The sequence below is a fragment of the Lampetra fluviatilis genome, chromosome 7, assembly GCF_964198595.1.
Source record: "Lampetra fluviatilis chromosome 7, kcLamFluv1.1, whole genome shotgun sequence".
NCBI classification, from domain to species: Eukaryota; Metazoa; Chordata; class Hyperoartia; order Petromyzontiformes; family Petromyzontidae; genus Lampetra; species Lampetra fluviatilis.
The window spans coordinates 5620270-5642387 of NC_136281.1; the positions used below are offsets into that span (position 1 = coordinate 5620270).

The 22118-nt window shown below is 49.4% G+C and overlaps 1 protein-coding gene across 1 annotated transcript in view; it reads left to right on the plus strand.

The window, feature by feature from the left end:
- The first annotated feature begins 496 nt into the window (after positions 1-496).
- Positions 497-22118, plus strand: part of LOC144933480 (serine/threonine-protein kinase D3-like) — a 60034-nt gene continuing 38412 nt past the window's right edge. The window contains exon 1 of the mRNA XM_078858284.1: positions 497-892. Coding sequence (XP_078714410.1) covers positions 626-892 — 267 coding nt within the window. The 5' untranslated portion in view covers positions 497-625. The remainder of the gene's footprint in view (positions 893-22118) is intronic.

Genomic DNA, 22118 nt, shown 5'->3' on the forward strand with positions numbered 1-22118 from the left:
GGAGGGAGAGGGGGAAGGGAGAGGGGGGAGGGAAGAGGAGGAAGGGGGAGGAGTGGGACCTGGCGCCATGAACATACAGGGCACGGGGCCCGCCCAGACCGGGTTGACGGGGGCGGCTGTGTGTGTGTGTGGGGGGCGGGTGTGTGTGGTAGGGGGGGAGTTCCACGGAAGCTTCCGCGTTGGCGCGGCGTGGAGCTCAGAGAGAGCCTCCTCTGAGTCAGAGACGGAGTCTGCTGGCCGCCGTTGTGGGGGACGGCTGCGGAGACAGAGGGAAGGGCAGACAGAGGGGGACAGACGTGGGGAGGGACAGTCAGTGGGCTCTACACACAGACAGAGGTGGCAGACACAGAGGGACGTGAACTCACACACGCACACACACAGTCAGAAGACGTTACACACAGACACTACACACCTACAGATTACACAGCAGACAACGTAGGAGCGTGCGGGGTGGGCGGGTGGGTTGGGGTGGGAGGGTGATCCGCGTCTCCGACGAGTGAGAACTCTTGAAGAGAGACCGAGGCATTCATGTAGCTTGCCCTCTCGGTGGGGCTCAGAGGGAGAGGCCGTCTCCCCAAGACGTTTTCCTGCTGTACCTCTCTGGACAACGACGACAGCTTCAGCGATGTCCGCGGGTCTGGCGAGCGGGCGGCCCGCAAACTTCGTCCACCCGCCGGGCTGCCCAGCGCCCAGCAGCAGTCTGTCGGCTTCGGGCTCGTCTCTGTGCAGCATGGCCAGCGTGCCGGGCAGCTACTTGCCCATGAAGGAGCCCACCAACCCCGTCTCCTTCCAGATACAGGTCGGACTGGCCCGCGAGAACGTCACCATGGATGCCGCAGAGACCAGCCTGGCCGCGCTCAAGGAGCTCGCCTGCTCCGTGGTCGACCAGAAGGTGAGGAGGGGAGAGACGTGTTCGGGGGTTGGGTTCCAGAAGGTGTAACGAGCGTGCGCTGCAGGGGGGTGCCTTGAGCCTGAGCCCCCCCCCCTACTCCCAATCCCTGGTGGCAAAAGCAATGAGTTGGTGGGCCCCCTTTGACAGCCACCACGAGATGTTTTCAACAGTAGTGTCAAAGAACTGAACACGTATTTGAAACGCGGTTTAAAATGTTTTAATGAGAATGCTTTAATGAGAATGTTTGAATGAAAATGTTTCAATGAGAATGCTTGAATGAGAATGCTTTAATTCAAGTCCCACGGTGATGTTATTTCAATTTAATTGAGAGCTGTAACGTCCGGCGACCGTGCTAGACGAATCAAATATTGGTGGCCCCACCGGGACCACAGGACTGATTGCCCCGCACTCCCTGAGCTGATAACGTCGTTATTATCTACGACAATGGCTTTCTGGTTACATAAATGTTGGCGTCTTGGAATTGTTTCGTGTGTGTTTGTCGTGTTACGTGTGTGTGTGTGTCTGTGCGCGCTGGGCCTGCCTCAATAGTGTACCTAACCTGGCACAAGCGCTTTGATAGTGGAGAATGACGGACGAGATGTCGGTGTCTGTGCGTTTGCTGTTGCGTCGCGGATGCTGGAGGTGGCTGAGCCCCCAACCGACCCCCCCCCCGACCCCCCCCGACCCCCCCTGACCCCCCTCTGACCCCCCCCGAGTCTGCTGAAGGCTCAGCCCCCCCCCCTTCCCATTTAAACTCTGAACATTTGGTTAAAGTTTCTTTAACATTGACTGTGCCATACCCCCCCCCCCATGAGTGTTGTTTGAACCTTGCCCCCCCCGACCGCCTCCAACTTAAACGGGGTCACGCTTCAGGGTTGGTGTGCGTGGGGAGCGGTGGCGCAGTGGTTTGCACGCCATCCGCCGCACCCGGCGACCGGAGTTGTGCATGCCGGTCACGGCTCGCATCAGTGGCGAGTAATCTCTAAAACCGTTTCTTGAGCCCACCCCTAGGTTGACTCGGTCATAAATGAATACCTCGGGTGTAAAAAAAAAGCACAAGCACTGGGTGGGGAGACAAAGGTGGCCGGACGGGCGTGGTGCTGTGGACCACACCCCGTGCCGGTCTCAATAGGTGCTCGCTAACAGCACTTGCGTCAAAACTCAACTTTGTGAAATGTTCTACGGGGGGAATCTTCCACGCTTTTATGTGGGTTTCACATTGCCGTGTAATCGTACGTTGGGTTCATAATCCAGTCTTGCGCGCAACCACCGTCAGGGGCAGTCTCACTTGAGTTGTGTTTGCTGTCCCCACTGTTGGAATTTGTGTTGTTTGCTCTTCTGCCTGCCTACAGTAACTTACACTGCTACAATCAAGACCTGGGCGGATGGCTGGCTGTCCCCTTGCCTACCAGGTTAATTCAGATTACCCATGGACTTGTTATGCCTAGGCTGCTATTCTACAAAATAAAATGTGGAGATGATACTGCTGCTACTGCTGCGTTGGTAGTGGTGCACAAGCACAATTTCCTAAATACACGTTTCGTGTCAATAACGCTGTGGCTTTAAAATAAAATAAAAAAATCGGCAACGTTGCGGGTAACAGCCCGGCTATGAAGAAGGGCCGTTGCCAATTTTAAATATATATTTCTTATTTTCAGGCCACAATGTTATTGATGAATGTGAGTTTTTTTTTTTACAATTCTAACAAATTTGTTCCTTGGCTGTGTTTACATTTGAAGACGCGTGCACTCGGTTTCGCCGTGTAGATTCAAGGGTATCCTCACGTCACTTCCGGTCACGCCGTTTGGCTTGTCCAATTGTGCTGTTCATTTTCTTTCCGTAATTTTAGTTTTAGATACAAATTTCGCGAGTTGTCTTTAGTTGTGGTCTCACTGAGACCGCTATATAAGTCTAAATTGTATTGTTTTGTACTACTATTACTACCACGAAGACTTTCGCCGTTTGTCCTGAACACCTCTCCGATGTGCTTTTCGGGTTCTACTGCGTGTTGTTCGGCACGATGTCCAACGTTTTGCTCTACTTTCCGGGAGCTTCTTCAGGAACTGCATTAAGCCGCTCGCATTCTGATTCGCACGGTTGGATTGGCTACGTATGGTACGATAAGTTCAACATACTGTACATACATTCTCCCTCGATTAATTGCGAATACTTGCAACTTGAGAACATATGTGAAATCTATAACCTTTATCCTTTCATCATCAGACTGGCCACTTAGGAATGCACAATACAGTATTGGTGCTTTGTGGAATGTGCACTCTGAAGAGGTGTATGCTGGCATGTCATTGATCCTGAGGCGGTGGTGTGATGGCAGATTGTTGGTTTAGGGGAGGGGGGGCGGGACACTCAAGAGACACTTTAGGTGCAGAGAATTGTCTGCCCACAAATGCTAGTGCAGAGGAGCCATGCCTGTGGGATTATGGGATTTGATCCATATTTGTCCACTCTGGATGGGCCATGTTTGCACTCAGCCACCCTGGCCACCAACCGTGTCACCCCCTTATGTCCACCCTGGGATGTTCAGACCATATGATTATCATGGGCTGCCACTGCTGCCCCTTCTGCTGTTTATTGGCCTGTTTATGGTGAACGATAGCGTACAATTATTTTATCTCTATTTATTCAGGAAAGCTGTGGTTCTTTTCATGAGTGTCCTGCATTTGGGATGTTTAGATATTTCCATTCATGGCTGTTTGGCTTATGCGACGAAGCAGGAGTGACCGGATGTTGTCTCGCCCGATTAAAATAATATAAAAGCTACCGAAAAGAACATAAGCTGCCTAGAACTGCATGGGCAGCAGTGGTATACGCACAAATCAGAAACCACAACTCAACAGTTTCCTTATTGAAACTGTCTTCATTGTCAAAGTTCATATGACCTACATCCAATTCCGGTTGAAGGCCTCCCCCCTAAGCTGCCTCCACCGCCTTCCGTGGCCATGCGATGCAACAATCCGTACAGCACCTGTGCTTGCACTGATTTCATCACTTTGGTGTTAGTCTCGACCACCGGCTGCATCAACCTTCGTAGCGATATGTCCCGTTGAAGCCTACTTTTCTCAATAGTTCATACGATGGCTCTAATTCGTGTTTAAACAGTCATTATTTTGTCATGTTGCGTTGGCAGTGGTGCACAAGCACAAATCGCAAAAACAGTGCAGCACGTTTGCCAATGTCACTGCGGCCTTAAAAGGGACAAAATATCATAGTTGACATTTTGGGCAATTTCCCTTTTTCTCAGCACTCGAATACAGAGGCCAGAGAGGTAGAGTGGACGTCCACTCGCTCTGTGCTGTGGGGAACGACTGTTGCGTGAAATGTCACCTATGTGGTATACTTTTCATTTTAAGTCCTCAGTGTTACAAACGAATGTGAGTTCTTTTGTTCATTTTCGTTCACTCTGAAACATCCATGCGTTCCCCTTTACTGTCTTTGCTTAGCTGCCTTATAGCAGAAATGAGTGCTTGTACGTACGATGTTCTAATCGGCTCGTGAGGCAGACAATGGCTCTGCTGTGAAGAAGAGCCATTTCCTTAGTAGGGTCAGTCTGTTATACTTCCTTCTGTTGTATCGCAGTGTTAATGAGGAAATGCGGTTAGTGGTTTTTTCTTTCGTATGCTTAATCTTGACTGGTTAGGTCGACCTGCTTGGTTCTTTCGGTAAAGTCACGTAGAAGGGAAGTAATAAAATAATAAAAATAAAACATAGTAAAACAATTCTCACGACGTTTCGTCCACAACGCAAGCAGCCGTCCTCAGGTGAAAATCAGCCTCGACATACCTGGTTTTCACCTGAGGACGGCTGCTTGCATTGTGGCCGAAACGTCGTGAGAATTGTTTTATTATGTTTTATTTTTATTATTTTATTACTTCCCTTCTACGTGACTTTACCGAAAGAACCAAGAAGATGAATCCCTGCAGTCACGAAAGCTTTAAATCGAAATTGGATAGGTCGAGTTTATGATTCCCTTCAGCCCTATTGTGTTTGCTAGCTGGACACACCCCCAACCCCCTTTTCAATGCATCCTGAATTCGCTCCCTGTTTAATTGACAGGGGAAATAAGAGTCATCTGTGAATTAGCAACAGCCGGGGAACAATTAGAACCAAACTCGAGCAAGATGCCCAGGGTTGGGTTCAATAAAACACTCAAACAGCGCCCTTAATTTGATGATCTGGGGATTGCAGATCTGCTCTGCGTTCCCTGGCCCGAGGCTTCGGTTGATGGGCTGCCGAGCTGTTTTCTCCATACTCTGTGACTCTCTCCCCGACGTGATGTCAGGATGTCTGGACATTTCTAAAGCGTGTCTTAAATATGATCGCTACGCTTGCGTTTATTCAACTTTGAGCTAATTTAGCAAATGGTTTGTCGCAATTATTTGCTTATTTTGCCCCCCTTCTTTTTCCACGTAAGTTATTGTCATCGTCATCATGAGTGTCTGGTGTGCCTCCTATAGATTGCTATGAGATGTCTGATGAAAGGGGCTTCATGAATAGGATTGGGAGTGGTTACGTTTGTTTTTGGTACGTGTCCCATTGTCTTCAGTGAGAGCATCTGGAATCCTCTGCTCTTATACATTTCTTCAAAAAAATGATTCACAGCACTTTGTCAACCCACCGCTGGATGAAGGCCCCCCCCCCCACGCATGCAGTGTTTGACCATACTTCACCACTGTCGTCAGAAGTGCGTGATAGTGAAGTGGGTGAGCTCAGGACCGGTTTAGATATCACTCCCCACTGATGTTAGCCGTGGTTGGGAATCAAACTCAGGTGGCTGCTCCACACCCCCACCCCCAACGTCTGTTTTGTTGCTACGAAAAATTGTGATTCAATAATCGGTAATTGGTTTTCATCTTGATGAATGTAGCGGCCTCCAGTGGGGGCAGGTGTCACGTGAAACCCATTTAAACAATGCAACATCAGCCATGGTCATTCCACTGTGAGATGAAAGCCTCCTCAAGATGAATTGATTGTTGCACGTACGATCCGATGCGCGTAGTGTGAGCGTAAGTATTGGCTTTCATCGATGATGGAGCGTTACACCCCCACCACATCGTGAAAAGGTAAAGGTGCAGCTTTGAAATGTATTACTCATGCCACTGCTGCCGTAAAGGCCTCCCTTTGAGGGATCTCTGGACAGCCTCTCTAGATGGTATTTGGCCTCTTTGTCCACCTTGGTCAGGCATCTCGGAAGACATCCTGACCACGGTACTACTTTTCTGCTTTATTAAAAATCAAATCAATACTGAATGATACCAGCATGCACTGTGTGTTTTGCCGATGCCCTTTAAATGTAATGTTTTGTACGTCCGATGACAGTGTTAGGGACATTTATTTGACCGTCGCTGCCCTGGGCATACCTTGCGAATTTGAACCATCCCAAGAATTCGGTCACGGCCAATAGAAGGTGAAAAATAAAGGTGACATTCACGTGGGCTCGCCACAGGCATCCCCTCCCTGCGCACGTTTATACAGCGTGTACACACCTTCAACGGCGTCGCGTGTCCGACAATTACAGATGGCCACGGCGGCTCGGCAGGTTCGAGTGATTGGTTCGCAAAGCATGAGGTTGCGAGTTCAGAATGCTGGTGTTCTTAATGGAATTTCCACCGCTGGCTCTGCGGAGATGTTAGCAGGCGATGAGCCACCGCAGTTTTAAGCAAGAAGTCACCGACTCCTGGCGTGCCGTCGTCTGCCCAGCTGACCTTAAAGCAATTTTGGAGCTCACTGTTGAAGATGAACCTACCTCATTGCCCCATTGGGCTAACAGTCGGCCGTAAAAAAAAAAAAAGTCGTAAAACAGTACAACAGGCAGACCTTTGCCTTGGCCAACTGGCACAGTTACGGCAGGACTGATCTGCCGTCTTGTGCCGAGAACTTAAACATTTTCTCATTGTGCAAGTATCGAGGTTTTCCAATAACAGGTGGAGAGAGGGGCCAATGCCAATCAAGTCTTGGGGACACAACTTCGAGCAACACAGGGACAATTTTTGACCTTAAATTTCGATTTAAAGCTTTCGTGACTGCAGGGATTCATCTTCTTGGTTCTTTCGGTAAAGTCACGTAGAAGGGAGATAATAAAATAATAAAAATTTTACATAATAAAATTCAATTCTCACGACGTTTCGGCCACAACGCAAGACGCTGTCTTTCCGACGGACCTGTTCTTCACCTGTGGACGGCTGCTTGCGTTGTGGCCGAAACGTCGTGAGAATTGTATTTTATTATGTTTTATTTTTATTATTTCCCTTCTACGTGACTTTACCGAAAGAACCAAATTTGACCTTGATTTGTACGGCGGCGTGAGAGCAAGCATTGGCCAGAATATGTATCATTTCCTGTCAGATGTCAGGGAGGGGAGGGGTCTGGCTTGAAAACCTTGAAGTTGCTGGAAAATTGTATCACGGGCGGAACCCTGCACTTTGAAGTCCTGCTCGTGAACTCACGTGTTAGCGGTTGGATCTGCCGCAGGCAGGGGTAACGTCCCCTGGAGAGACCCGTTGCAGTTTATCAGGAAATAAAATGCCTTGAGTGTCCACCCACGTTAGAAATTAACAGGTGGGGTCAAGGTCATGGATTGTTCTTGATGTAAGCAAAAAACAAACTAATTTGGCCTTAATGATTTGAAAACACATCGGATATCCGCGTATATCCATGGATATCTAGTCTTTCTACTCATCAGGTCACAACACATAGCCCAACTCCTTAGTAAAGTTCCCGAGTGCTGCGTCATTCTGAGCCGTTCACGGACGCTCGATCTTGATACAGGTTCTCAAGTCCGTCGCGGTGTGCTTGTGTTTGGACATTGCACCAGGGATAGTGCATTGTTGACTGCAAACGAGGGCTGTATCTTCTTTAGCTAACGCATCAATAACCTCCTCCTGGCGGCTCCCCCGAAAGAAGGAGACCTGCGAGGCGCGCCTGCGTCTGGACGAGAGGTTGACAACGCGCTCGCCGATAGCACGTGGGCCCACACCATTTAAAAAAAAGTGGTGAACTGTGTTCCTCCACAAGACAAAGATCCCCCGTTATGGCCTTCACAGACGGTTGGGGCAAGTGCTGTTAGCGAGTAAGCGCCTATGAAGGCCGGCAGGGCACACGAGGGTGTGGGTGGCCAACACCTCGCCCGACCGCCTTTGTCTCCCCAGTGGCAAATGTTTACGCACCGCACGCAACCAAAAATGCGTGCGCTTGCACGTCAGACAAACCTCACTCACGCGCACACGCATGGGCGCGCTAGCCCGCAAGTTGCAGAGCGCCAGCGAAAAAACGCAGATAACTGGACAAACCTGTATCGTGCGTTATTACAGTGCCTGGCTTGCCTGCCAGTGTCAAGTGGCTCGGAGTAAGGCGGCTTTTGCGGGGGGGGGGGGGGGAACGAGCTATGCTGAAAGAAAGTCGACCGGCGCCGTTTGCGCTGCAACGCTGAGAGTTCGCAAGGCGGTTGAGAGAAGAAGAAGAAGGGGGCTTTATTTTTCGATTTAAAGCTTTCGTGACTGCAGGGATTCATCTTCTTGGTTCTTTCGGTAAAGTCACGTAGAATGGGAATAATAAAATAAAATAATTTCTCACGACGTTTCGGCCACAACGCAAGCAGCCGTCCTCAGGTGAAGACCAGGTCTGTCGGACGGCTGCTTGCGTTGTGGCCGAAACGTCGTGAGAAATTATTTTATAATGTTTTATTTTATTATTTTATTATTCCCATTCTACGTGACTTTACCGAAAGAACCAAGAAGAAGGGGGCTTTACTCGGATTTCCCGCCGAGTCGGGCTGCGTGGGGGCTTGTCCGCCGCGTCTGCTGTGTGGGCGATGTGCTGGGCAGAGGGCCTCTGCGAGGTAGCCACTGCTGGCAGCAATTTGAAGGAATCTTTAAATCCAGGGTGGCCCAGAAGTCAGGTGGCGTTGGGTTTATTGCATTTATTTTAAAACTGCCATTAAAACATTGTTATTTTGGTTTCTTTAGGTTTATATTTTATCTGTTATTATTCAGTTACCTGAAATTCGTCGTTTACAAAACTCGACCAATTGAGGCGAAACATAATTGATGAATTTTCAAAGATTACACCGCTGTAATCTTAATTAAAAAAAAAGTCCTAAATTCATTTAAAAACAGTTGAGGCAAAACATTGATGAATGTTCAAAGATTACACCGCTGTAATCTTAATAAAAAAAAGTCCTAAATTCATTTAAAAAACAATGCATGCATGTATTAATGTAAATAAGTTTGAACATTTGTTAAAATAAATTAAATAACCGAATATAATTTGTTCAAATAAATGTTACCCTAAGTGTCCTGACTTTTAAAATGCTATTTGATGTTCGTGGTCAGGGAGTTTATCTTAGAGACATTAGAGGCCTCGGACGCAAGACGGGGTGTGTGCGACATAGTGAGTGCATGTTACTGGAATGTAATGCGTGTGTCTGGGACTCTGGCACTGTGAGATAATTTATGCAAGCGCTGCATATTTAGGTTTTTCACGTACATGTCCATAGGTGTACGAACAAATACTGCTTGCCCAGACCTTATTCCAAAAAGCCCTTTCTCTACACCACAAAGGTCATTAGGCTGGTAGATTTAAATAAATGTTATGTTTGTGTGGAGATATCCAAAGGATGGAGATTAATATATTACCCTGAAAGCTCCACTACAGCACTCGGTGTGGTTTTATTATAGATTTTGATTGATGTAGGATTTATGCCTTAAAACTAACTAAACTAAAAACTATTTTATTTTACCAGATGAAGCCCACTGAGCTATTATCTTCTTCATAAGCGACCCAGCCGCAATTGATACCTCAAAGAAGTGTCTCCTCATGTGGAAATCTATAGCAGCCAAATAATATACGGGGAGAACATGCAAACTCAAAATATACAGGCATATCGGTCGGGATTGAAAACAACCTCCTGCATACCAGGCAAGGTAGCTAACATCTCGCCACCGTTACGCCTTGCTGCTGGTTGGCTACCCACGGTTGGTTAAGTATGGTGCGTAAGAAGTTCAACAAACATACATTCATGCAGGTGAGGGAAATAACGTCTCGCCACCGCGGCGCCCTTAATGCTTGATTCGTTACTTTCCATTGAATTATCATTTTGCCTTGTTTCGGTACGTGTGAAAGTCTATATATTATTCGACCTGGTGGTTGATAGACACTTTTAACAAGCACACTGTTATTCTGCGATCGTATTCGTTTTCTTTCAGAATTCGCACTCCCTCAATTCACCTTACTTGAGTGACTGAAATTCCATGACCGTAGTGAACACGGTACAGTGTATTATCTCAACATTACATTACCTTGGGGGTGGATCGGTGGTGCAGGGATTAACGCACTGAGCTATGACCGTGGTTACCCGAGATTCGATTCCCAGCCACGGCAAGCATCAGTGACGAGTGGTGACCTCACCTGGTCTTGGGCCCCCTGCCGCCTGACCAACACCGCAATCTCCAGTGTAGTGAAGTATGGTTAAACAACTGCCACGACAGGCACAACCAACATGGGGAGGCCTAATTTTAGCAATAATGTCACAAATGGCTGTAAACTATTGTATTACATTCAGCTGCTTCACTGATTATTATTTGCCTCATCTTGCTCTCAAATCTTGATCTGTAACCCATGCCTCGTACGTTTAGCACAGTATTCGTGCTGTGCAACACGTGGAAGTGTGCATTGCGTGTCCTCCAGCAGTAGTGAGTGTTGGCACAAACATGCGATTCGGCTTACTCTTTATTGGGGAGGGGTATTGCTGTGCCAGGTGGATTGGCCCACATTTGGCCAGAACAAGCGAGTGTGAGCGAGCGTCTCCACGTGAAATACCTTTGGACAAAGAAATGTACTTTCTGCATTCATGCTCTCGGTCCGAGGTCCACAATCTACGCTGGTGTTCCTGCAAGTTAAACAACTTTGGAACAAACAAAGCCACTCCGCCGATTGTCGAGTGTCGTTCACCTTACAGTCGTCGTGTAGCATTTGCGGCACTGGCAGTGGGTAGGGGGGGGGGGAAGTGGAGCTGGTTTAAAAAAAAAACGCGTGCGCGCGTGCGCTCCAATGAATCCGGCGGACAATATCGAGATTGGGGTGTCAGCTGCTTAGACGCGCGCACCTCAAGGTAGGATGCCGTGAGGTGCCCGTTGTCTTTGTCGACCAAACCTCGGTGGCGCGACAGGATTTCTCTTTGGCACAACGACAACAAACCCCCGCCGCCCCGCCCCCCCCCTCCACCGACGTGTGACTCGTCGTAACAGCAATGGCAGCGCTGCCCATCGCGTTTCGTTCTGTCTTGGTTATTACTGCGCCACGAAAGAATACAAAGGTCCCGCTGCGCAGCCATGCACACCGTTGTTGGGCAATCGCCGTTTGCGAGCGCCTGCAAAGGAACGCGCGCGGTAAACCGATGGGGGCGGTGCGGCGGAGTCGACCCCAGTGGAGACGCTGGACACGTTCCGACGCCACCGATGTTGGCCCGTGGCTGGAAATCTAAAAGGCTCGGATCACTGGGTTTGTGGTGCAGTTCCACGAACCACTCTGCCACCGCTTTCCATTTAGGTTATTAGCACACGTGTACAGACCAAACAAATGTACCTCAGTTATGCCTGTACGCCATCAGGGCAAGTGCTCTAAGCGCGCCAATTAAAGTCCTATTAGTGCGTGTTGGGAGGGTAGTGTGTCCAGCACCACGCCCAGTTGTCTTTTGTCCCCCCCCCCCCCCACTGTTACCGTTCTCACACTTCACCAGCTACACGTTTAAGGCTAAATTCACTTCGGGGTTGGCCCAGGGCAGGTTCAGATACCACTTGCCACCGATGGCACACACACCCACTGCATGGCATGTGTAATCTAAATGGCAGCTGCAGATGATTAGCCCACTAAAATAGCATGAAAATGAAATACAAGGTTGTACTATAAACAAAAAAACAGCCCTCTGTGTTAATACTATCATCTCGGTTATGCTTCATAAGCAACATAATCAGCCATGGGTCCATCCACTGCTGGATGAAGACCTCCCCAAGCCACCACCATCGCCCACGATCACGCGGTTGAATATAATCCGACTAGCCCACCTGCACATGAGCTTATTTCGACCAGCTCCATCTCCGCGATGCTTACCAAACAAAATTAATGTTCCCTAAATCCAAAGTCCTTTCCGGGAGTGGGGGACTGGGCGGGGGGGGGGGTGAACACCTCGAATTTGCCAACGGGGTGCAATTATTCAACAGGGAGCAGATGGGAAACTTGGGAAGGGTGGAGAAAACCCCAGCCCCAGCCATCGGCGGTGGTTATAAAGATTCTCTGTGGTTGCATGCCTCCCGGGCCATTTTCGAAAATGCACAAGCGATGGGATGGGGCACGCGAAGGTCAAGGGTTGAGAGTCTGACCTTGCAGGGATTGTCGTCTATCCAGCGCCGCCAAAACCCCTGGGAGAGAGGGAGCTATGATGTCGTGAAAAGTCTGCACGAGTGTGTTTGTACATGAGTGTGTGTTTGTCTAGACGTCTGCACGTGTCCTTGTGTTTAGGTGTGTGTGTGTGTCTCTACACAAGTGTGTGTCCGAGATGTGTCCAGGTGTGCAGGTGTTTGCGTGTGTTTGTGTATGTGGGGAGCGGTGGAGGAGTGGTTAGCGTGCTCCGCTACGAGCCCGGTAATCCCAGTTCGAATCACGCTTACAACCAACACCACTGATGATTATCGCCGCAACCTCGAATGAGTACCTGGTACAACGTGACTATCGCCACTGGGGAGACAAAGGTGGCCGGGCGTGGTGTTGGCCACCCACCCCCTCGTGTACCGTGCCAACCTTCATAGGTGTTCGCTAACAGTACTTGCCCCAACAGTATGTCAAGGTTATAGGGAGGAATCTTTGTCTTTTTATATGTGTGTATGTTGCTTGTGTATTGGGGTTTGGTAACAGCACTTGCTCCAACAGTCTATTGAGGCCACACGGGGGATCTTTGTCTTGTTACTGGCTTTGTGTCTAGGCATGTGCGTGTCTCTCGAAGCGCGCACATGTGTGAGTGTCCCGGCATCCGTGTGCTGCTTTCATCATACAGCAATGAGCGTGACACTAGTCTGTAAATCTACCCGCGCCCGAATGGCGTGCCCCCTTTATATAATCTCTCTGGCTTTGGTCAAAGGTCATTGCAGGTAAATGCATTCCTTGGACATGACTGGGTAAGTAGCTCCTCTCTCCCGCCCTAGTTTCCATGTTCATTACTGTCTAGAGCAGAACAACCCTTGCGTTGGACAGTTCTAGAATCATCCGACAAACCAACACGCACAGTACGTAGCTCTAGAGAACCATCGAAGGCGTACCGTGTATATATTGGCTTTCGTAGGAATGTGGTCCTGAATGGCACAATGAGGAATGTATATAAACTGCATGACCATAAATAGTTTAATTGATTCTCGGCTGGAACTCATGTGGGCTTTCCAGGAAACGAAAATGAAATAATGCATTTCTTTTAGCGTCGAATACTCTTCCGGCGTCTGATCAGCGGAACGCGAGGAATGAGCCTGGGTTGGCTTCAGAAGGAAGAGGTTACGAACACTATAAAGGGAAACAATTGAAGTGAACGATAGTCTCGTGCTGCCCCGCTCTAGTGCGCTGTGGAGTGTTGGTGTTCTGAGGTTCGGGGATAGATTAGGAGCAGGCTTGTAATTATTTTTTTACAATGCAATGACGTTTGGGTTCATGGCGTGTCGAGATCCAATTGTGTCTGGACACGCCGGCACAGAACAGCGGATAATGTTTAACCGTGGGGAGCGAAGAGAAGTATTTGTCTTGGTGCGTGTATAGATTTAAATGAAGAGACGAGAAGGCCATGGATAGAGGGAGGTGAGAAGAAGGGGTTGAGCCTGGACTTGAACTTAAGCACAGGGAGTTGACAGCACGGATGACCAGGGGGTGAGATTTCCAAACTACGGAGGCAGCAGAGGAGAAGGAGCGACCTTCCCACTCAGCGAAGATTTGACTGGAGGACTTGAATCTGCAGTTTTGAAATAGATGGGCATCACCTGTCTGTGTGACCCCATCGCAGTGGGGCTTCTTCCTTCCATGGTGGCGCTGAAAGTGATTAAATGATGCTTATTTGAAAAATATCACTGCAGTCAAACTATAGCGCTAACAGTATCCATAACAATCAACACCGTCCATTCGGCGTATATTGACGCATCGACTAAACAGTAAATATTGATTGTTACGATCGCAATGCATGCAATGTATTGTGCGCCAAATAAGAATATGCTAATGTTACGTGTAAGCTAATGTCGCTCACGAGACGATGTGAAAGAGACGGACCGAACAAGAAACATTACAAACGAAACTGCAACTAATCGAATCACAGATAAGATTCATGATAGTTAATTCACTTTCTGGGGTGTGAGGGAAGGGGGAATTGTTACAGACGGTGACATCATGCCCATTACTCCTGTACCCTGTGAGTTACAAATCTGACCGTGTGGTAGCAGCAGCAGGATTTTTCAGAGCAGCAGGATTTTGTTTATCGCTACGCCCATGCCTCCCAAGACTTCGATGGAATGCGCTCGACTCATGCCGACACGACTGCCGTGGCCGCTAAGTGGTTTGGAAAGCGCTCTGACAAACGAATTGAGTTTGCGCCGGAAGTTCGTACACGACAATCGCTTTCATCGTCAGTCTCCATTGCCATGGAATATTTTCGCCATCGGTCACCACCGGTGACGGTTCCTATCGTTGTCTTTCCTCCTCAACGGGAGAGGCGGTTGGGGCGAAGGGGGCAATGAACAGCTAACTTGCGCGCAAACAGAGGTGGCGGCAGCGTTGCCGCGTGACAACTGCGTGCCACCCAGGCCGTTGGCGAGTTTTCGCGAGATGCCAAACTCACCTCCTCTTTATTTCGGCGATTTTGTCCGTGTCGCCGCCGAAATAGAAAACGGAACAACTTTACGGTCATCCCACCGTGGGACTGCTTTGGAGCGACGATTTTTTCCACTCGACGCGTTGGCCCTCGCGTCGGTCCGTGTTCGTTTTTTGCAGCGGCCTTGGTCGTGACGCTTGCTGAGGTTTTTCCCAGATGCTTCAAGAATCAATGAAGTAGTCTCTTTATGCACATCGCTGTGTGCGGTTCAGTGTTCTGGAAGATAACTATAGGCAGCATCGGTGGTGTATTTGTGAGTTCTGCTCAAGCGCTGCGGGGTGGTGGGAACAAGGATCCAAGAGCGTTCGTGTTTTTAAGCAAACAAATTCTGCATGAAAACATTTGTCCCGAAGGGCCAGAGGCAGAGTACAAAAACACATTTTTTTAAATTATGAGTATTGGAACAGGACCCATGTCTGAGAATGTAATTCCTTGTATATTTTACTACCCACAGTCCAGCAAGACATCGCAAAATCATGTTGTGCAATGGGGTACTTCCATTTTTTTGTGGAGCAGTATGCTTCAACTGAATGTGGCCTCGCTTGTGAATTAAGGGCACTGCGATTTTTGTGATCTTGACTCATTCATTTCCGAAGCTGAAGCTTCCCCCCATTCCTATCCAATCTCCCCTCCATCCTCTTGATCTCACACCGCACGAGGGTTCTTGAGCCATAACTATGGAAGGATGGTGAAATCGTTTCAGGTTGGCTTTCCCTCAGCACTTTGTTTAAGGTGACGCCTTCGCCGGAAGCAGTTTAACGTCATTCCGAAGGAGCATTTATTGATGATTAATTAATTTGCGTTTGTAAAGCACCGCACCGTTATTCGCTCGCTCTCAAAGAGAGAGAACGTCTCGGGGGGCGGGGGGGGGGCCTGGCAAGGAGGAACCACAGGCAAGCGGGAAAGGCAGCCAGGTGGTGAGTCGTCCCCAAATTCCCACCCCAAGCTCAGTGGTCCTCTTTCTATTAAAGTTTAATCAGCTTATTTAATGAGTGTTTACATCTGGGAGGAAACACGAGCACCCGGAGAAAACCCACTCGTGCGAGGGGGCAGCACTCGGATGAAGCAGGTCGAGTCCACATTTGCTGTGCCTCTTTCTCCTGGCAAGCCAGGGTATGGCACCTCCTTGGTGCCCCATGGGAAGGGAGTTTCACAACATATGTGTGATTCACCAACCCTCGCTGCCTTCACAGTGCTGGATTTACAGGCCACATGCGTAGCCACCACCGCCCGGCTTTACGGTGCAGCATTTGGGTACTGCGATAACCCTGGGACTCGGCGATGAGTTCCGAGTCCCTGCTTTAGGTGATTCTGTGGCGATGTCCCCCCACTGGCTTCACCAACTGCGGGAACCGAACCGTCCACCTCGGCAGGGATCCATATCAGCTGGGTCTGTCTCGGTCGGTGATGTGTAAAAAGTCAGCACTCGGCAGACGACACCCAGCATGCCTCTCGCTATGGCTGTGGCAACGAGCCACGTGCCTACTCCAGATGACTCGTGACCTGGAGAATACTCGCTGAAGCTTAAGCCATGCATCGGGCAGAGTTCTCTGTGCAATTATTCACCCGTGCACCAATCATCAGTTTACCCGTGCGCAACTGATCGGTTCACCTATGTGACACTACTCGTTTTCCACGCAATGAGTGTTTGGAGCTACGTTCCTGAATAGATTCCAGAAAACGCTGAATGGAGCACGTGAAGAGCTTCCAAATGCAACAACAAAAATTCTAGTTTGAATTTTTCAAAACATTGCCTAGAGTCACTGCTCATCTCATGGTTTGTTGGTTTAATTAGTTTTTTTTAGCGTTCATACACTACTCCAGTTTATTTTGCTAAGAAGCCCAAACTTTTTTTTTGTTTCAGTTCGTAACAGGCTCGTCTTTTGATCTTATGTGCGCGCCGGTTACGCGGTCATCTGCAAATTCATGGAATTTCTAGCCACTCTGCGTTGATCTGATGTCATTGTAGGCAAGGTCTCCCATGCAAATATACTGATTTGGTCATGCTGGATTTCATATTAACTCTGGATAACTTTGCCAATCATTATTGAGCAATGATTGCTCCAGAGCAATGGAAAAATGTGTGTGCATATATGAAGCCTGGGGCTTGCGTTAAACGATTTTAAAGAGAGAGAATTGGGAGATCCTCCCCCCCCCCATTAGCCTCGATTGATGATAAAAGTAACAATCATTTATAAACCACTTTGCGGTGCACAATTATAAATAGACTACAATTGCGGTTGTGCTTCAAGTGTAGAATTAATCGTACCATTCCCGGCCTTGGCTAACTCCAGTGGCCAGTGATTTCCGAACCGATCCTGGGCCTCCCCTTCAGGCTGCACTCTCCAGCATGGTGAAGTATGGTCAAAACAATCGCTATGACGTGGCACGGAGAGTGAGGCCTGCGATTAGCAGGGCAGTGACCAAATGGGGGCTGTACATTATTCTATTGTGCATCCGCGGTAGGGCTTGGGCGGGGCACATCGCGAGCAGGCGCCAATGGGCCAGGGTGATGGAAATGCCAGCCAAGTGAGAGAAGGGACGACCACCACAGAGAAGTTGCAACGTCAGTTTTTTTTAGTTTATACATCACTCCAGCAGTGGATAAACCATGGCTGTCGATGATGGTATTTGAATGAAATCGAAGCTGCTTGCTCGGTCTCGCCACCTATCTATCCCGAACGCAAACCCGCTCTCCTCCTTGCGGCTGCCCCCCTTGCGCTCCCACCCCAGTGCATCTCGGCCGGAAGTGTGTGGGTGTGTGTGCGTGTTTGTGGAGCAGCGTGCCGGTGTTTGGGTGGGGGGGTTAGAGTGATGCGTTTGCTGCGATGGGGCTGGGTTTTTGGGTTTATGCCCTCGCACGTCCGTCCGTGTGTGTCCGCTTGACAAGCGCCGCCACTGCGGAGCTGTCATGTAGGTGCGTGCGTGCGTGCTTGCATGCAATGTGCACGTGGGCGTTGCTCATGGCCACCAAACACCGGTGACGATTATATGAATCGGTCCTGGCCCTTCCATCGGTCGACTCGGCCTTAAATGAGGACCTGGTGCTGTGTGTAAACGTCGACCACCGAGGAGACAAAGGCGGTCGGGCGTGGTGCTGGCCACCCCACCCCCTCTTGTGCCGTGCCGGCTTTCATAGGTGCTCGCTAAGAGCACTTGCCCCAACAGTATGTAAAGGCTATGCGGGGGATCATTGTCTTTGTACGTGGGTGTGAATGCCCTTCCCGCGTGACGCTGAAGCCTGCTCGCCCGCTTGGCAGTTCTTCCGAGATGTAATCTGTGTCGTGGGTGGGATTGGCGCACGGGAAGGACGAGCGTGGCGTTGTTTGAGCTGTCGCCGTCGCGCTCTCTCCGTCGCGCCGGTGTTGGTGGCGTGCGAGCGAGAGTCGGTCCGTGAGCCCACACCAGACGGTCGCGCGCACGTGCCGTCGGTGCCGCCCAATGCCTCGATGTGGCCAACGACACCATTGGAACCTCCTTTGCCAGTAGCAAAATGTGATAATTGGTTTTTTACCCTTTTATTTGGCAACAAAACTGACGCTTTTTTTTTGGCCAACGACGTTGAATGATGCGACAACCAATTTGCAAGAAGAGAGTTATCAAGTACTCTTTGGTTCTTTCGGTAAAGTCACGTAGTTAGTAATAAAATTAAACAAATCACGACGTTTCGATTGCAACATAAGCAACCTTCACCAGGTGGGAACAACCACAGCAAGAAAAAATTGCTGAAGTGGGCGAGAGAGCTGCCGTGGCAAGAGATTATATAGGTATCAAGTAATTCATTCATTCTTGATTTGAAGCTGTCGTGACTGCAGGAATCCATACTCTTTGGTTCTTTCGGTAAAGTCACGTAGATAGAAAATTAATTGATCACGACGTTTCGATCGCAATACAAGCAAACCTCATCAGGTGAGACGAACGCAGCAGGAGAACTGCTGATGCAGGAGAAAGAGCAGCTGCAACACGTGGCTATACAGGCTTTAGGTACGCATAGATACATCGCTATTACTTACGTTTTGCTACCTGGGGTGGCACCGATTTCAGCTCTGGCGAATGGAACAAGCTTGTTATTGCGGGGTAGCGCGCTGCGTTACGAACCCGCCCGACCTGGAATTCGATTCCTGCTCACGGCCAACATTGCTGGGTTTGTCCAGGATGTTTCTGTTGCGTGTCGTCGCTTTAAGATGTTCTCCGTTCATATTTAGTTTGTTGCGGTTGCACCCGGCTCAAGAGCCGCATGGCTCACAGGGCTATACCTAATACATGAAACTTGAACTTGATATCTGAACTGTTGGCTTCCTCGCAGCACTGTGTAAACATTAAGTACTGTGGAGGCAAACATGGCCAGTCATAGTGCTGGTCACAACCAATCTCCTCGTGTGCCTTTGCCGGCTTTTGCACGTGCTCGTTCAAAGCACTTGTCCCAAACAGCCTGTAGTGCCTATACGGGGAATTGTTTTGCCTTCGTCCATATCCACGGAGGCTCGTTTGTTTGCCTACCAGCGAATAATGAAGTCTTCAGTTATTGAATACCTCGACAACAAGCACTATCTGCCCGGCTGGCTGGCGGTGAAGGTCTACAAGTTTGACACCTCTGTTTTATTTTGGTCCTGGGCTTCACCTAGGTCGACTCTGCCTCCTAATGATTACCTGGTGTGGTGTGCGTAGACAAAGGCGGCCGGGCGTGGTGCTGGCCAGCCACCCCCTCGTGTGCCGTGCCGGCCTTGATAGGTGCTCGCTAACAGCACTTGCCACAACAGTCTATTAAGGCTGTACAGGAGATATGTGTCTTGTTTATCATGGAGAAAACAAACATGCCGTTTGTTTGCAACGCATTCAATCCTTGGCTGCCGTAAATGTCGAGTGGCCATGGCACACGGCTGTGTTACGCAAATTTCACCCCGAGTTGTGTAACTGGATTTGGGACGGAATTCCATTTTAAGAGCGTGCAAATTTTACAGTCCAGTAAAATATACACGCGTCGCGCAGAACGAGGAGGGATGTGCCATATTTAAGATTGTGAGGGCTGCTCAGAAGATTTTTTCCTGTAATTGAGATAAGCCAGCACTTGCACTTACTGTAGGACTATTCTTGCTTTTCGCAATAGCGCCCATGTCATATATATACAGTCTTACAAAACAAGAAAGATCTCCCGTATAGCCTTGAATAAGCTTTTGGGGCAAGTGCTGTTAGCGAGCACCTAGAAAGTCCGGAACGGCCAGCACCACACCCGGCCACCTTTGTCTCCCCAGTGCTGATGTTTTTACACACCGCACCAGGTACTCATTTAAGGCTGAGTCGACCTCAGGGAAGCACAGGACCGGTTCAGATTATCGTCGCTGGTTTTGGTGACCGTGGGCCGGAATTGAACTCAGACCGCCGTGTTCGCAGCGCAGCGCGCTATCCGCTGCACGACCACTCCCCCTATTATATCTATACATATACACACATCGTACGAATACTAACAATCCGCTGGTGGATGAAGACCTCCACACACCATGTCGATCATGGGGGATGTTTGACCATACTTCACCATGCAGGTTGGAATTAAACTCTGCTTGCTGGACTTATAGCGCAGTGTGCTAACCACTATGTCACCACTCTGCCCTTGTATGTATCTCTGTAAATGTGTTGTACCGTGTATAGTTCGTACGTGACATGGATCCGCAGAATAAGCCCGGCTTCATCTCGGTGTAATCGCTGGGTATAATAGTCCGTGCTGACCATTTAGAAAAGTAAGTGGGGCTTGGGCATAACACGTTGCCCATATGAACGATGGCCGGTGGTCAAGGCTAAGGATGGAGTGGCAGCCAAAGGAGGCGAGCACGCCCGAGAGGGCGTTGCGTAGGGGAGATGGAGCGATGAAATCGGCCCGCGTGCAGGAGCCGGAGGGAATTCTGCAACTTGATATTGAGAGACGACGAATGCTTGGAGAGGCTTTCATCCAGCAGTGGATAGATTATGGATTATGTTGATAATGAGCCCGTTGAGACTAGAAGTCTTTTTGTTTCGGTTTTGACCTGAGTACACACGACACACACAAGTAGACACAGAAAATGCAGCTCGTCGACAAAGGTCCATACTGTTTGGTTCATTCGGTAAAGTCACGTAGGTATAAAATAAAATAAATCGCGACGTTTATTTTCGACCTACGTGACTTTACCGAAAGAACCAACGAGTATGGATCCTTGTAGTCACGAAAGCTTCAAATCAAGATACAAAGGTCCAGTTTGTCAGTCTACAGTTTTGTCCAAGAATGAGCTGACTGGGTCCACATCAGCTGTGGTCGCTTCTCTGACCCAGGCAAAGGTCATTGCCAGGGGCATCGCATCTGCAACGTTGATCTTGCCTGCCATAAGCCCTTTTGTCTTCAGCACCGAACCTCATTATGCAGGTGTGGGACGCGCACACAGGGGCAGATTTACTCTTCACATGCTGCGGGGGGTTGGAGGATGGCGGTAAGTACGAGCGAGTAAACTCCCCAAGTAACGATTCCCCGTATTCACAGGAATGTCCACCTGTGCTTACGGGGGAGGGGGTGTGGGGGGTTTGCTATGCTGTGAGAGAGTGGGGGCTGTGAGTCGCGCTCTCGCTCGCCTTCTCTCTCCGCTTCCCTTGAAAGCTCATTACGCGCACGTACACGGATACTCGCCCCCGTGGACGTACACACACACACAGTCACTCAGACAAACTCGCACGTGGACTGATGCTCGCATCCAGAGACAAAGCTCCCCCCGATAGCTTTAATAGACTGTCGGGACAAGTGCCGTAAGCGAGCACCTATGAAGGCCAACACGGCACACGAGGGGGAGGGTGGCCAGCACCGCGCTCGGCCGCCTTTGTCTCCCCAGTGCTGATGTTTACACACCGCACCAAGTATTAATTTAAGACTGAATTGACTTAGGGGAGGCCCAGAACCGATTCAGATAATCGTCACTAATGTTGGCCATGAGCCGGAATCGAACTCGGTTCGCCGCGTTTGTAGTGCACATACAGACGTGCGCGCAGACACGAATGCGCACACAGACTTTCTCGCATGCGCGTTTACACATGGACGGACATTCACAGACACGCATGCACGTACTCGCATACACAGACCGACGCAGTCACCCGCACTCGCGGAGAGGTTTCAAGGTATTGAGAAAGGTAGTACACTCAAAGTCTCTCTGGCCAAACACTGGGCCTAGAAGCTCGGCATCAGTTTGTGTCCAGCAGTCCCTGCATCAGTACCACGCATTGTATCGGCTTATGCTGGACACTGATGCGGAGACTGTTTTTTAGAAATATGAAGAACTGCACTGCGTGTCATATATGCAGGCG